Source organism: Tachysurus fulvidraco, chromosome 23, assembly GCF_022655615.1.
Source record: "Tachysurus fulvidraco isolate hzauxx_2018 chromosome 23, HZAU_PFXX_2.0, whole genome shotgun sequence".
Taxonomy (NCBI): domain Eukaryota; kingdom Metazoa; phylum Chordata; class Actinopteri; order Siluriformes; family Bagridae; genus Tachysurus; species Tachysurus fulvidraco.
In genome coordinates, this window is record NC_062540.1 from 15,216,799 (window position 1) to 15,231,798 (window position 15,000).

The 15,000-nt window shown below is 36.7% G+C and overlaps 1 protein-coding gene across 2 annotated transcripts; it reads right to left on the bottom strand.

Annotated features, from left to right (window-relative positions):
• Positions 1–3,635: 3,635 nt before the first annotated feature.
• mxra8b (matrix-remodelling associated 8b) lies at positions 3,636–14,983 on the bottom strand. 2 transcript variants are annotated; one of them, XM_027170559.2, is made up of 10 exons: positions 14,828–14,983; positions 10,745–10,771; positions 9,773–10,075; positions 9,576–9,677; positions 8,658–9,152; positions 5,593–5,751; positions 5,445–5,475; positions 5,001–5,068; positions 4,773–4,850; positions 3,636–4,686 (listed from the first exon to the last, which is right to left on the bottom strand). In XM_027170559.2, the coding sequence occupies exons 1-10, from the start codon at positions 14,874–14,876 to the stop codon at positions 4,661–4,663; spliced, it is 1,338 nt and encodes a 445-aa protein (XP_027026360.1). In that variant the 5' UTR covers positions 14,877–14,983; the 3' UTR covers positions 3,636–4,660. The 2 variants fall into 2 exon arrangements, with proteins under 2 accessions (XP_027026360.1, XP_027026362.1); XM_027170561.2 differs by lacking the exon at positions 14,828–14,983 and having other exon boundaries at positions 10,656–10,767.
• Between the last annotated feature and the right edge of the window lie 17 nt (positions 14,984–15,000).

Here is a 15,000-nt window from a genome sequence, read left to right on the forward strand (position 1 = left end):
ACAGAAGGGAAATGCTGCCCTCTAGTGGTAGAGATGAAGCATCACGTCTAGTTTTTTGTCTCGCAGAATTAAAACCACAATCAGGGGATTTTCCACAATAGTATTCCGGAAAAGTCTTTTTTTCCTGTCTGAACTCTGGAGGAAAAAAAATCCCCATAACCACACACTCTCTACATTTCGCAGTGAATTAAGGGATTATCATTTATTTATTTGTTTATTTATTTGTTTATTTATTTGTTTATTTATTTATGTATTTATTGGGGGGGGGGTATGCGCTTCTAAACTCATTTGCAGAAAACATGTCTGATGTTATCCACATGTCCAGGTGAATAATGCAGACTGTAGGCAAATAAATGTATTATTTTACACTTTATTTCTGAGAGTGTAAATATTAGTCTATTTGATTGGTCAATAATACTGGATCAACGTGTGCGTGTGAGCGCGTGTGGAAAAAGGTCTGTTGAAAAGAGCGTGTATTGGCGTGTTTTATAATACGCTTCTTTTATAGTGTATACACGTATAGGACTAATGTGTAGTAATGTGCAGCATGGACGTCAGCTGGTCACTCTATTAGGAACACCTCTACCCAACTAATCATGTCACAAAGTAAGCAGATACACAACAAGAGAAATACAGTTAATGTTCACATTGTCAAGTCAAGAAGCTTTTATTGTCATTTCAACCATATATAGCTGTTACAGTACACATGAGACAACAGGACCATGGTGCTACATAAAACAAAGACAGAGCTATAAGGACTTAGTAAGTTAGTCCTAGATACATTAAGTGCATCTGTGTAACCTGGTGCAAACAGTGCAGGACAAGACATACAAGACAGTGCAGGACAAGACAAACAAAACAGACAAGACAGTGCAGGACAAGACAAACAAGACAGTCCAGGACAAGACAGTGCAGGACAAGACAAACAAGACAGTGTAGGACAAGACAAACAAGACAGACAAGGCAGTGCAGAACATGACAAACAAGACAGTGCAGGACAAGACAAACAAGACAGTCCAGGACAAAACAGACAATACAGTGCAGGACAAGACAAATAAGACAGTCCAGGACAAGACAGTACAGGACAAAAGACAGTGCAGGAAAAAAAATTACAAGACAATACACAAAAGACAATAAACAGAAACTGCGCCAACCAATAATACTGTATGTTCAACAATATTGCGAGCAGTAATACTAGAATGAACAGTGTTATAGCAGCAGGTCCCCGAGGTAATGTAAAGAATTTAGCAAAACAGCAAATGACTGTATGTGCAGAGAGCAAAAAAGTGTGCAAAAACAGCATGTAAACGGGTTTACAGTTGATGTGCGTGTGTGTGCTGTGCTCAGAACAGTTCAGTTTCAGTTATTAAGGAGTCTGATGGCTTGTGGGAAGAAATTGTTACACAGTCTGGTTGTAAGGGCTTGAATGCTTCGGTATATTTTTACAGATGGCAGGAGGGTAAAGTGTGTGTGAGGTGTGTGTGGGGTCATCCAATGCTGTTGGCTTTGCAGGTGCAGCGTGTGGTGTAAATGTCCATGATAGAGGGAAGAGAGATGCTGATCTTCTCAGCTGTCAGAAATGTCAGAATAATGAGTCCTGGGTGTGGGTACCATTTTGTGACCACTGTAGTCTGTTCTTCACTGACAGGACTGGAAGCTGATATGTTCTGCAGTTGTAGCCCACCTAGCACATGCTTTTCAGCTCACCACAGTTGTACAAAGTGGTTGATTTGTGTTCGCTTGTCAGCTCAAACCAATCAGACCATTCTCCTCTGATCTCTCTCATCAACAAGATGTTTCTGCCAACAGAACTGCTCCAAATGGACGTTTTTTTTTTCTTACCATTTTGTGTAAACTCTATAAACTGCCCAGGAAAATGTCATGAATTTTTTTTTTCCAGTGTTTCCTGAAATACTCAGACCAGCCCTTGCAGCACCAACAACCATGCCACACATTAACTACATTTTCCCCCAATCCGATGTTTAATGTTAAAATTATTTGAATCTGATGTGGTGCAATAATCCCTTTGCATGAATACACATAAATAATTCATTATATCTTTGTAGGTTTTACTGGATTTCTATTACCTTCCATGTTAATTTATGGGTAAAACATTAAAGAAACAGAACCCATATGAAACAGCAGGATTTCATATCTATTACTAAGTTTAAACACCAGGGGGCAGCACCGACACACCACACAAAGCTGCACACATTCAGACTGATGTTCTCAGGAAATGACCTCAAATGCAATCACAGCACTCTGAATAACAGAATATCTAATATCACTGTTCTGTGACTAGATCAAGAACTAAACTTTTAACCTTTATCTAAAATGATTTATTTAGTTCACATTTATTAACCATTTATGTATTTTTTATAATCTGTGTAATATTCAGTCTCTTTGTTTGTATAGTACTGTGCTTTTTTTAATAAATGACCACTGAAACAGGCTAATAATTGATAATAACTATGATCATTTTGATCAAATGGGCTGTGTATGTCTCGGTGAGAGAGAAAGAGAGAGAGAGAGAGAGAGAGAGAGAGAGAGAGAGAGAGAGAGAGAGAGAGAGAGAGAGAGAGAGAGAGAGAGAGAGAGAGAGAGACAGAGAGACAGACAGAGAGAAAGCTAAACCCAAGATTTAAATGGATTCAGCCTCTTAACCAGTTGTTATTAGTCTTGTAGTTGTTATTATCATTGATTTGTGTTTTAATATCACAGCATAAAGCATCCTAATGGAGGTTTAAATGTGACCAGTTTTCTAGAGCCATTAATTTTAGATTATTTTCCATCATACTTTCCAAAATAAACACGGTGGTAATGTATAAGGTTAACAATGTCTAATTTTATTTATTTATTTTTAAAAGGTACAAGTAATTTGGGGGTTTAATCATGAATTACAATGTAATCCATAAAAACTGTATTTAGTTGGAGTGAAATGTATATGCTAAAGTATTTTTAATGGATATTTAGTGAGAATATTTCATTGTAATCAGCATATGTCTTAGTTAAGCTCTCTGTCAACAGGTGCTTTAAAAATTATACACACTCAGCCATGTTTAACATGATTTGTCACAGGTTTCACAATATGCCATGAACTAGCTGAGACCAATCTGAAAGCAAAATATAGATTATTTCTGGTATTTTACATTAAAGTGTAAATCATTTTGTAGTTACAACCTGGAACTGAAATGGACGAAATGAGCTAATTGCACAAAAACGTCTGTGTTGTTATTAATATTGCAGTCATAATGGCAGTAGTTTAGTCAACCTGTGCAAGAAGAATGAGAAATATCATTGACCTTCACCTTTAGGAATAATTTTCCATATTCTTCATTTTTTAAATAATAAGTGCACACTATTCAACTTCTAAAGCTAACTTTGCACCAGAGTTAATAGGGGATTGAGAGTGAATAGGGTAAGTGCTTATGTGGTAACATCATGTTTTTATTTGCAAATAAATTACCCGGCTATAAAGATCCCCATTTGAACATGGGTATTTTGTGTAGATTCATGCCATAACGCCAATTAAGTCTATTACAATTTTCAGGTTTTAACACTGCGGAAATGTCGAAAGGGGTGAATACTTATGCAAGACACTGTATAAAAGTTGGATGAAAATAAAGCGACATTACCAATGTTCACAGCAAATATTTATTAAATTCGAAATGTTTTGTACAAAGCTCTTCATACCAGTAGAAAGTGCTCAGCCTCTTTGCAGCCATTTCAGTTCCAATGCTGTTTCATAAAAGCACTGCATAATAAAGCTGTAAGGTCGCCTAAGATCTTCTGAGTCAGTGTGTTGTTTCTCACAAGCCCAAAACTGAGTCATAAAGATCAGCGTCGTATGAGAAGGTATTTGCAATCCTGTGTCATACTAAGGAAAAATAAATGTAAGAAATGCACACTAAATATACATAGCTTTCTCAAGTCTGTGTAATGCACACTTTTAGACCTAATTATAAACTAGTACTACTACCATTCTCTCGGTGCGTCTATCATGTGGCAGGATAACATGATTGCATAGTGCTGTGCGCATAAACGATAAAAGTAGATAAAGAAATGGTTACCAATAGGCATGGAAATGGCACTAAAATACACAGAATATTTCGGTACATATATGAAGGAGACATAAGAAGGTCATACCACTTACACAAGTACATACCACATCTTGTGGTTTGCAGCCCTCTAACCACAAAAAGTTAACTTCCTGAGTGTTTTTTTTTTTTTTAAATCAGACTCGCTCAGACAGATTTCATTTGGTTTCAGTAAAAGCATTCAATGCATTTATTCTAGTTCAGGTTAGAAGGGCGAAGCTGTTTAGTGAAACTGCTATCAGAATCGATGTCCCTTATTGCTATCAATTGCATTTGTTTACACTTGTTATAACAGATTAGAATTACAGCACACTACATTTACACCATAATAAAACATTGACTACTGACCTTTAAATGGCAAAGTATGTTTACTTCAAGGAAAAAAACGTTTTTGCACAAATCACCGTAACTCGTTACATTCGAAACAGACATAATACAAGCATGTGGGTGTTTGGACTTGGAGAGTCTCCTGTGAATTGTACAGTAAAGCTTCATTGTGTACTCTTGCAGTTTTTCTGAATCCTGTAGAGCATGCTCTGGACCAGCCAGCAGCCTGCCAGCAGTTACTTACATGAATATTTCTCCATTTCTAATCAAGAAAGAGAAACAGAATGTAAAAGAATTTAAGAGACAGAAATTGCACTGTTAGTTATCTTGATCTTAAACTCTAATCACCTCTGTTGAGATCGATCTCTTTTGGGGCACAGTAGTTGTTCATCTCCACCCTTTCTTTCATTATGTTGTTCTTGTAGTCTGAAAAAATAAATAAATAAATAAAACAATATAAATTACTGTAAGTAATCCAATTAAAAGTTCTCTGTCTAACATTGATAAATGTCTGGTCGATTTTATTTTTTAAATGTCAAACTTTTTTTTGAAAAACATTTTATTTATTCGTTTTACCAAGTCGGACTTCCTGATTGTAGGGTCTCAGTTCAGTAGCTTGCATTTCAATTTCCATCCTGTGATTCCTGTTCAAGACACACAAATTTGTACGCTCTCTGATTTGCAGTACATACACATTGATAAATAACATTTGTAATACACACATGTTTACTTTAATACGTTTGTACCGTAGTGCTGATGAATTTTCAATTGTGTTTGCTAAGAATATGTGGATTAAAAAAAAATAAAGTTTATGTTGATTGGCTTGTTATAATACTTCCAGCATTTCTGGAAGAAGTCTCCAGTGTCAGCGCTTTGTAACACTCAAAGGTCCAAAGCTGTAATTTTAAGTTTTCTTATACTGGAGTGTCTTCATGAAGCAAGGGAAAAGGCTTGTGGCTGTTTTTCAGAACATTCTACTGTATACATCTAGAAAAACTGTAGTGCTGGAAAACTCCTCACCGGTCAGCCCTCCTAATATCATACTCCAGTCCTGAAAAACAGAAGTAGTATTTAGACTCAGCCTTGTTTAAGACATGACCCATTTTTATGTGGGCTTATAAATAAGCAATAGATATTTGGTCCAGCAAAGTATAAATCATGACACTACCTTTCTTTTTGCAGTGTCTTGTGGTCATGATGATTCCTATGAGCATCAGCAGTAGCATCAGGAAGAAAGCCAGGATATAACCAGCCTGGTGTAAGAGGTGAGTCTGGCTCTCAGGCAGGATGACGTTAAACACATGTGAGGCTTCTACCTTGTTTATATCTGCAACGGAGAGCAATAAGTCATGTAGAATAGTAACTCTAATACTATCATTGTTTACAGGTCAGATGAGCTCCAGAAATCTAGAAATGATACAAGATTGTTGTGGGTTAGTTACATTGTACAGATAGATGCTGAATTGTTCTGTCACTTTAACAGTTACAGTGTGCAAGCAGTTTGTTTTTCCCCTTCACACTCGTGCCAGAAAGCAAAGAGCAGGGAGGAGTTGGGTTTCGTGTCAAAACGACTCTCGGGCAAAATGAGTTCCAGACTTGATCTCATGCAGCTGCAATGAAGAAGAAAACATACAGACGAGCAGAGAGAGAGAAGAAAAGAGGAGGAGGAGGAGGAGGAGGAGGAGGAGGAGCAGGAGGGATGTGTTGTTTGTAGTCAGTCTGTAGGTTTGTAGGTCTGTTCTGCTTTTTCTTCTTGCCATTCAGAATAAAGAAAAAGTTAGTCTCCGTCACTGATCTCTTTGCCACTCATTTGTACTATTTCGTGCAAATAAAGGTAGAAGAATTTGAAGCACCCAAATGCTTCTACAAAAATGGGTTTTCGAGTTACAGTACATGACCTGATTTTGACTGAAGTTCAGTCAAGATTTGATCACATTTGGCAACATAAAAAAAAGACACTAAACTTCGACCATAAATTGTTTGACTTGGACAAAAACACCACCCACTCGGGAAGCAGAGAGAGTGTTGACCACAGTGCTGTCCAATTCCTTCATGAGAAAATGTGGATTTTCTATAACAGCATAAACAGTAGCAACTAATCTTCTCTATAGTAACAGCTAATCTAAGCCTAATATTAAACAGATGAGAAAAAGATGATGTTTTTTAATCAAAGAACTATATAAACATTCATTACATCACACAGTAGATTTTATGTATATAAGCTACATAAACTACATTTTATATAAATAAACACACAGTACTGTACTTTTACTGTACTTTGGTGGCGTTATATACAATCTAACTTGTAAATGAGTTCAGACTTCATTTACAGATTCTTTGTCTGTCTTTATTGGGACTTAAGTGTTAAAACTCGAAGCTCACTCGTTTGGCAGAGCATCGACTCGTCCCGCCTCTGCAGCGATGTGCTTATAAAAGTGTTTAGTGCCATGTCAGCAAGTCTCCATAAATACTAAGAGTAAGTTTAATGGTGAGTAACAATAAAGTCAGCGTTTGGAAGCATGCATCACTGTCATTATGTGAAATTCTTTACTCATGAACCACATTATTAACGTAACCATATGTGTTATCTGAATTTTAGGGGCTTTCTTATATTAAAAAGGAGCTTATGAAGGTATGCAACCCAAAAAAAAAAGCAATCCAAAACCTAAGCAGCACCAAGACCTAGAGAAGATGCTCACCTTTCTTTACTCATGAAGGAATGCAGGAAAAATGCTTCACAGTTAACAGAGATTGTTTCAGAGAACCAACCAGCCATCTTTGATGATCTTTAATGGCACCGCTAGCCAGATGTTGTACAGATGTACAAACCTCTCTTTCCACACCGGGATACACATCCACCACAGCAAGTCTGTATGATACTGTCACAGACCACAAAGGCTAAACTCGCATTACTCACGCTGAAAGTAAAAGTTTATTGCTTAGTTCTGCAGAAAGAGTTCAGACATTCCTTAAGTGAGGAAACATTTGTCTTCAACAAACTTCTTACATGAGCTTTCCATATTCCAGATTTGACAAAAGCCAAAAGCCAAAAAAAAATAATAATAATGTCTTTCCCAGCCTTTGTCTTTTTTTAGATATTTTTTAAAGAAGAAAATAATCTTTAGAAATTAAAAAATTAAAATTCCAAAAAAATCTTTTCATGTCAGTAAAATGCCATTCCAGTTCTCATGCCACACTCCGTCAATCACTAAAGCCAGACAGGACTGACAAATAAAACACAGGAAATCATTAGTCGAGGAAAAAACCACAAGCACTCTGAAGCTCTTTAATGAGACACGGAGCATGCACAATATTTGCATGCAGCCTATTTTTTCTCTTTCAAAGAGGAGACAAGAAAGAACAGTACAGTACACTGCTCAGTAGAACAGTACAATGTTCATTTACTGTACAGACTACAGATTAAAATTAATTCTCCATTCTTGGTTTGGTCGTAATGATGCAGCATCGCAAATGGTTTACATTGTCACATTTTCATTAGCAGTGTACTGTTCTTTCAATATAATCTCACTTTGTGTTATAACTCAATTTCTTTCTCCCAAACGACCAAACGTTTGTGGACACCTGACCATCACACGGTTTCAACCAAATTATGGAGCATGTGTGGATTTGTGCTCGCTCAGCCAAGGGGGAAATTAGTGTGGTCAGGATGTCAGACAGTCAGTCAGTCAGTCAGACAGACAGACAGACAGACAGACGGACAGACAGACAGACAGACAGACAGACAGAGTCAAACTTGGCAAAACATGTTTGGACCTAAATCTGTGCACAAGAACCTTGTGATACCGCAACACTGTTGGATTTGTTAGTTTCAGTAGAAGAAAATTGTAATGCTGCAAAAGTAAAGACATTTTATACAATTGTGTTATATTTGCACTAGCATTTTGCAGAAGGCTTACATATGGGACTAATGGTCAAGTGTGCCTGAAATCTCTATCTGTCAGATTTAAAAAATAAGGTGCAACCTCTGTGCTAATGAGTTCGAAAAATTAGACAAGGCCTCGGTACCTGTCAGTCCCAAAAATGTGGTGCACTTCATATAGCAGATCTATTCATAAAAATTCAATTCTGTTTCAAAAGTGTATTATAAAACATCACTACATTTTGTCATGCTTACTTTAAAATGTATTTTTCTCACATTTATTGTATTGTTTTGGTATTATCATATACACACGCTTAACATATAAAAAAGTTCAACAATAAATGATAAATTACCAGGGTTCTTATGTGTGTCTTCTGGGGTTTGTGTGGTTTTAGAGTTAGCAGGTTGAGTAGTCAGAGCATCAGTAGGCACAGCTGCAGGAGACACAGGAGGCCCCACAATCACCCGGAAGATGCGCCTCTCGTTCAGCCCGCAGTAGTGGTGGTGCAGGTGGCAGGAGTATAGGCCTTTATCAGAGGGCTGGATGTCATTAATTGTGAGGGAGAAATCACCTATGAGGAAGGCGTTATCTGAGATGTGCATCTTGCTGAGGTACAGTGGCCCGTACTCCCGTTTCTCTCCAGAGGCGTACAGATCGAGAAGCCGGTCTGCCTGGTCACGCCTCACTCCTGGACGCTGAAAGTCCCAGTGCACAACCTGCTGCTGGTCCTCTTGGAGCCCTCCCCTCCAAAGAGGCCGTCGGTTTATACAGGGCAAGACCACGCTGCTGCCCTCCAACACCACAAAGACGGGCTTCTCCCTATCCCATACACGCCTCTCCTTACGCGCTGCAGTTTAAAACAAAGAGTTAATGCAACATATTACATTTTAACTGAGCAGATAATAGGAATGAGGATTTTTATATAAAGTATGTTCTTATCCAAAAAGAGTTGATCATAATAAATGTGAATGCAAATAAGAAATATAAATGCTAAAATATTGAGCTGATAAAAGGATGGTGTAAAAATTGTGATGGAAACAAACTTGGACATCTCTAGTTTTTGTTCCAGTCTCTCTGAAATGGTTTGTCTTTGTCTGGTTATTTGTCTACAGATTGCTGTTGATGTAAATACACAACGATTCACACTTTTCTTTTCATGAGCTTCCTGGAATTCAATTCATGTCTGCCCAGGATTACATGTAAATTTGATAGCTTATACATTTATAACACTGTAATAAGTTAGACTTCGGTATTTAACGTTAGAACTTACGTGACTTGGTGACATTTAACTTGATTTGAATGGATTGGTCGATCTTGCAGTAATGGTGATGCAAGTTGCAAGTATAGATGCCTTTATCGTTCATATCAACATCTGCACAAAATCAAAAAATCAAAATTGCAACCAATTAGTGACGACAAAAAGAACTACAACATGTCAACCACTTTAGAGATTCAGGAGGATCCTACTGTGGATGATAAGCGAGAAGTTGCCGTCAATAAAGGCTTCTTTGGACACAGTGACCCGGCCCTTGTTGTAGGCGTTATAGACGCGCTCTGTCCCTCCTGAGAACATGTCGAGAACACGCTCAACTGTGTATTCGGGGCGATTGCGGTTCAGGTCCCAGTGCACCACACGTTGCCGGTCCCGAAGATGGTCCTGCCTCCACACAATTTGATGGTTATGGCATGGCAGAACGAGTCTTGACCCCGCAGAAACTGTGATGTTTCTCGCCTCCACCACAAAATCCTGCGTGCTGCCTTGGGCCCACACTATAACACAAAAAAATTCTTTAATCTGTCATGTTCATTGTGGTACAGTACTAGGATTTATTTTGTTATAGAAGCTAACATTCACCATCCACTTTTAAAGGAAGTAATCAGCCAATTATGTGGCAGCAGTACAATGCATAAAATCATGCAGATACATCTCAAGTGCTAGATACTGTATAAGCTTGCACTCCTATTAGCCAGGAACAAAGAATCTGAAGGTATCTGAGTGCACAGACTCATCCCAACTGGACAGATGAAGGCTGGAAAAAGACCAGGTGTTTTTTTTTTTAATCTCATCCAAAAAGTCCAGTTCTGTTGATTCTGTGCTTCAGATAGCCATGTTCTTGGGTGACAGGAATGGGAATAGCTTTGAGGTTTTGTGCATGCTGAGATGCTTTCCGATCACAAGGTTTGGAAAGAATGATTATCTGCTAACAACAACCATGCCATGATCAAAGTCACAGAGATTACACTTTCTGGTGTTTGATGTGAACATTAACAGAAATTCTTGGCCTGTATCTGCATAATTTTAGGCATTGTGCTCCTGCCACATGATTGGCTCTGTAGATTAGATACCTACATCAATGTGCAGGTGTTCAGTTGTTTCTATTTAAGAGGTCTGTACGTGTATATGTACATCTTGATGATGTAGGCTGCGGAATTTCTTACCATGTGGTGTGAGAAAAGCAGTAGCCACTGAAATGCAAAAAATATATATATATATTAGTTTTGCTGAAAAGATTTTTGCTGAAAAACTGAACACATATGAAAATAGCAGCGCTGATCAGTATCACGACCGTTCTTCGGTTCTCGGGGCCTTTTGTGCTTTTACAAGCGTGTATTTGAAGCTAGACAGCCTTTTTTATTCCAACCACATAGTATAAGCGCTATTGCATCTGCTGTTTGCTGAACGGCTCACACACTGTGCAGCACAGAGGAGCTATTCATCTTCAGTTAATGAAGCAGATCCTCAATGCTGTCAAAAGTGAAGTGGATCTGCTGATGGAGAAGCGCTGACATGGCAAAAGACTGTTCTTGTGTTGAATTATAGGAACTAAATGATTTGATGATGATGATGATGATGATGATGATGATTATTATTATTATTATTATTATTATTATTATTATTATTATTATTATTATTATTATAAAGTTGTGTGTATTAAACCTAGATAGAAAAGCCCACCAATCAGACTGAGGAATGTCCTGAAAGATGAAAACCAAGCCCATGTAATCTCAGAGTTTATACAGTAAGTCCAGGTGGTTTAGGAATCACAATAAGCTACAATCCAGATCACACAGCTGAGAGATATTATTCTTTATTTCATGTCTATTTTCAACCTTAAAGAAACACTGTGAGAATTTCCATGTTCAATTGATTCACTCTTCATGTTGATGCCATGCAAAGTTCTTGGGTCTTAGTTTATGTTTTGTTTATGTCTTTTGCTTTAGTTTTTATAAATTGTTAAATCACATAAAACATAAAGTAATCACCACACTTCTGATTAAAACTTCATTTCAGCTGTCTGGGATCTGATTAGACTGGTGAACAGAACACTAGCAAGTTCTCCAAGATGCTTGAAAAAAATTACAGCCAATTTTCTCATAAAACTCGACGATGGTGCAATCCAGAGAACTGTTGAGGTTAAGGGAAAAAGCAACAACAGCAATTTTTTTTTTGATTATGAAAAACATGTTAAGGCACGACACTACCATTAGAAACAGCCACTTTGTTCATGCCATTTGGTCATTTTTTTCTAGATCTATCGAACTTAGTTTCAAAGCTTTTGTCTGCTGGTTTCCACATTACCTTGAATTTCTTAAACATCTTTGATGAAGGCTGAAAGCTCTGCCAAACTGGCACATTCACCTCATGACACATATCCCTGAAATCCTTGCTTGCTCATGTATGTGTCATTATACTACAAAACAACATTAACAGATCGGAAACCACACATGCTAAACCGCATCGTATCTTTAAAAAAGTCTTTCTTTTTCTGTATTCAGAACCACAAATGTCAGTTTCATCCCCTCTAGTAAATACTATACAGGCATTTTCAAAATGTTGTATTTTTGTTTCTAAAAATGACCAAAAACACTTTTCACATCATAACCTGGTGTGTTTTCTTAAGAAAAACCTTTCCCTCTCTTAAGACCTTCTTTACAGAAAATAAAAAAGATTGTTTCTAACATTATCCAATGTCTAAATTTTTGGTATGAAATTGTATGTATACTAGATTAGATTATTAGATTAAGCCTCACTTAAATAAAAAAAAATATCACTATATTCCTATACAAATATTTTATAATTATCATTCTCATATATAATAATAGCCTTGAATGTCTTGCCCATTGCTTCATAAGGCTTTTACACAATGCTCTGCCAGAGACACTGTATCACACCTAAAGACACATCAGCACAAAAAGAGAGAAACTATTGAGGCTAGAATTAAAAGAAGAAAAACCCAAGCTAGAGTGCCAAAATGCCTGGAAGAATGAACGCACATTTCCAGTAAAAGCAGGAATCTTTGTCACCACCGAGCCTGAGGCTTGGACTCAGCTGGAAGACACAGTGAGGCCACTGAAGAAAGGTAATATACACCAGCAGACCCTGTAATTTTCTCTGTGAATGTGCCACCCTGAAACCCTGCTTTGCAAAGAAGCAACGCTTGGCAAATAATGACTTAACAATGTGTCTGAAAATTGCCACATGGAAGCGTAGAATTAACTGTGATGAGTCAGAAAAAAACTGGAATTAACATGGTACTTTTCCCAATTTGCTGTTAAACTAAGCTTAGTCAAACATCTTAACGGGCTTTTTTTTTTTTTTTAGGTACGCTGCCCCTAAAATGGTATAATATGGGCAATTTTAATGGGATGAGCCACACTACAAAGGAGGTTTCTATATAACCCTAGCTTTAAAAGCATCACATATTTCATCTATTAATTTCTACATTGTTCATAATTAATACCTGGAAATATTTTATACCTTTAAAAATCTGATTAGCCAAAGATAGATAATTATCTACTGGACTTGAGAATTCAAGACACCACATTTCTAATTATTTTTTACTTTTTTTTACTGAGGGTTAGAAAAGCAAACGTGGTGTAAATAATGTGTTCAAATAATAATAATATTGTTTATGCTGATAAAAAAAATTCTTAAAAAAAGTTATTTTAATAATACTGCTGGAATCTGGAATTTCACCCTGGATGAATAAAGTATCTATCTGTCTGTCTGTCTATCTGTCTGTCTGTCTATTGGGTAATTAAAGCACACTTCCCTGGCACACAGTCATTAGTACTTATTGGTATCGAGAGTAGCAAATACTGTATTTGCACACAATTTTGAACATAAAAATCTCTTCAAAAATGGTGAAATTGCTAAATGTTTGGATTTGTTGTTGACAGACTGAGAAGAATTGATGATACTAACAAAGTTGACTATTTGCCTAATTTTGTTTGCCAAATTAAATTAAATTAAATTGGAATTACATAAAAAACAACAACTCTTAAGCTCATTTTAAGTCTTATTTAAACTTTCCTTGATGCAGAAGTTTCATTGTCCAAAAACAAACCAAACAGAAAAAGATTGTTTGAGGTTGGAGTCAGTGGCTGTGTGTGTAGACAAACCGTTATTTGTTTCTCTCACAAAGTCAACATCCTTTCAGAAGAAGAAGGCCCAGGCTGAGTCAGACTCTGCTTCTGCTCCTTACAATAAAACTCTCAGCAGCAAACATGCTGACACTGCACTTTTCCTTAAGACCGATAAACCAAAACCTTCAGTCCGCCCCCCAAAACAGGCCTGACATACTGCAGACTGCTCACTAATGCTGATAAATATAAGATGTTGAGGCACGTCGGCTCAGCAGTGCGCAGGTTTTAATCACAGGCCTGAGCTGTAACTAGAACTGTTCATCACGCATAAACCCACCAGACCTATACTTTCAGCCCAAGGGTGAAGAATAGAAGTGTTTAGACAAATAACGACTGATTAAGAAGGCAAAAAATATTTGACCCTTTATATATACACAAATTTTCTTTTTACTTAAAACTGCATTTTGATTCTGTCTTCATATCAATGATTGTCCATAAGCAAAAAAAAAGGCTAAACTGTATAACCAAAACATTTTCTATTATAATAATTAATCTTCAAATGTACAAAATGTTGAAGACAAATTTTTTGAATTTTTTTCAGTTTCAGGTCAAAAAGAGGTTTAGAAAAAAAATCCTAAAATCTTCCTAAAAAATGATATTTAAAAAGTAATCACACTAAAAAAAAGTTTAAAAAATGTTTACACATTTTTTTGTTTTTTGATGTTATTTTTTGAGGAAAGTCGATGAAGGAGAACAACAAACAGTTCAGACAAGCTGCAGTTTTAAGTTTACATTAAATTCCATGCTCTCAAATGATTTGGAAATGATCTTATATTTTCCAAAAATATATAAAACTAAGGCTTAATCTGACACTATTCACTCTCTATGGGCTCTATGAAAGGGTTAACCACAGCAACAACAACAAAAAACATTTTGTCATTATGTAAATACAATATAAACCATCAAAGGATGTCAGGATCCTGCTAAAAGTAAACTAAATGCTATTTATACTGATATATAATTAAAAAAAAACATGTCCTGTTAATATCCAGGGAGAAAAAAAAAACAGATGGAAAACAAAAGCTGTGAAAACAAGTTCATGCAAGAAGGGATTCTGTTTGTGAAAAGTAAAAATATATATATTTATATACTTACTGAAAAACATCCCAAACATTTCACACAAACCCCACGACAAATCCTTCATTATGTACAACAGGTGATGGAGACCAGACTTTTAAACTCTGAGCATCACCTGAACTTTAACTACAACAAAAATCCTGCCGCTTCAGTGTCTGGACCCCTACAAACTCCACCCATTGGTCAAAACC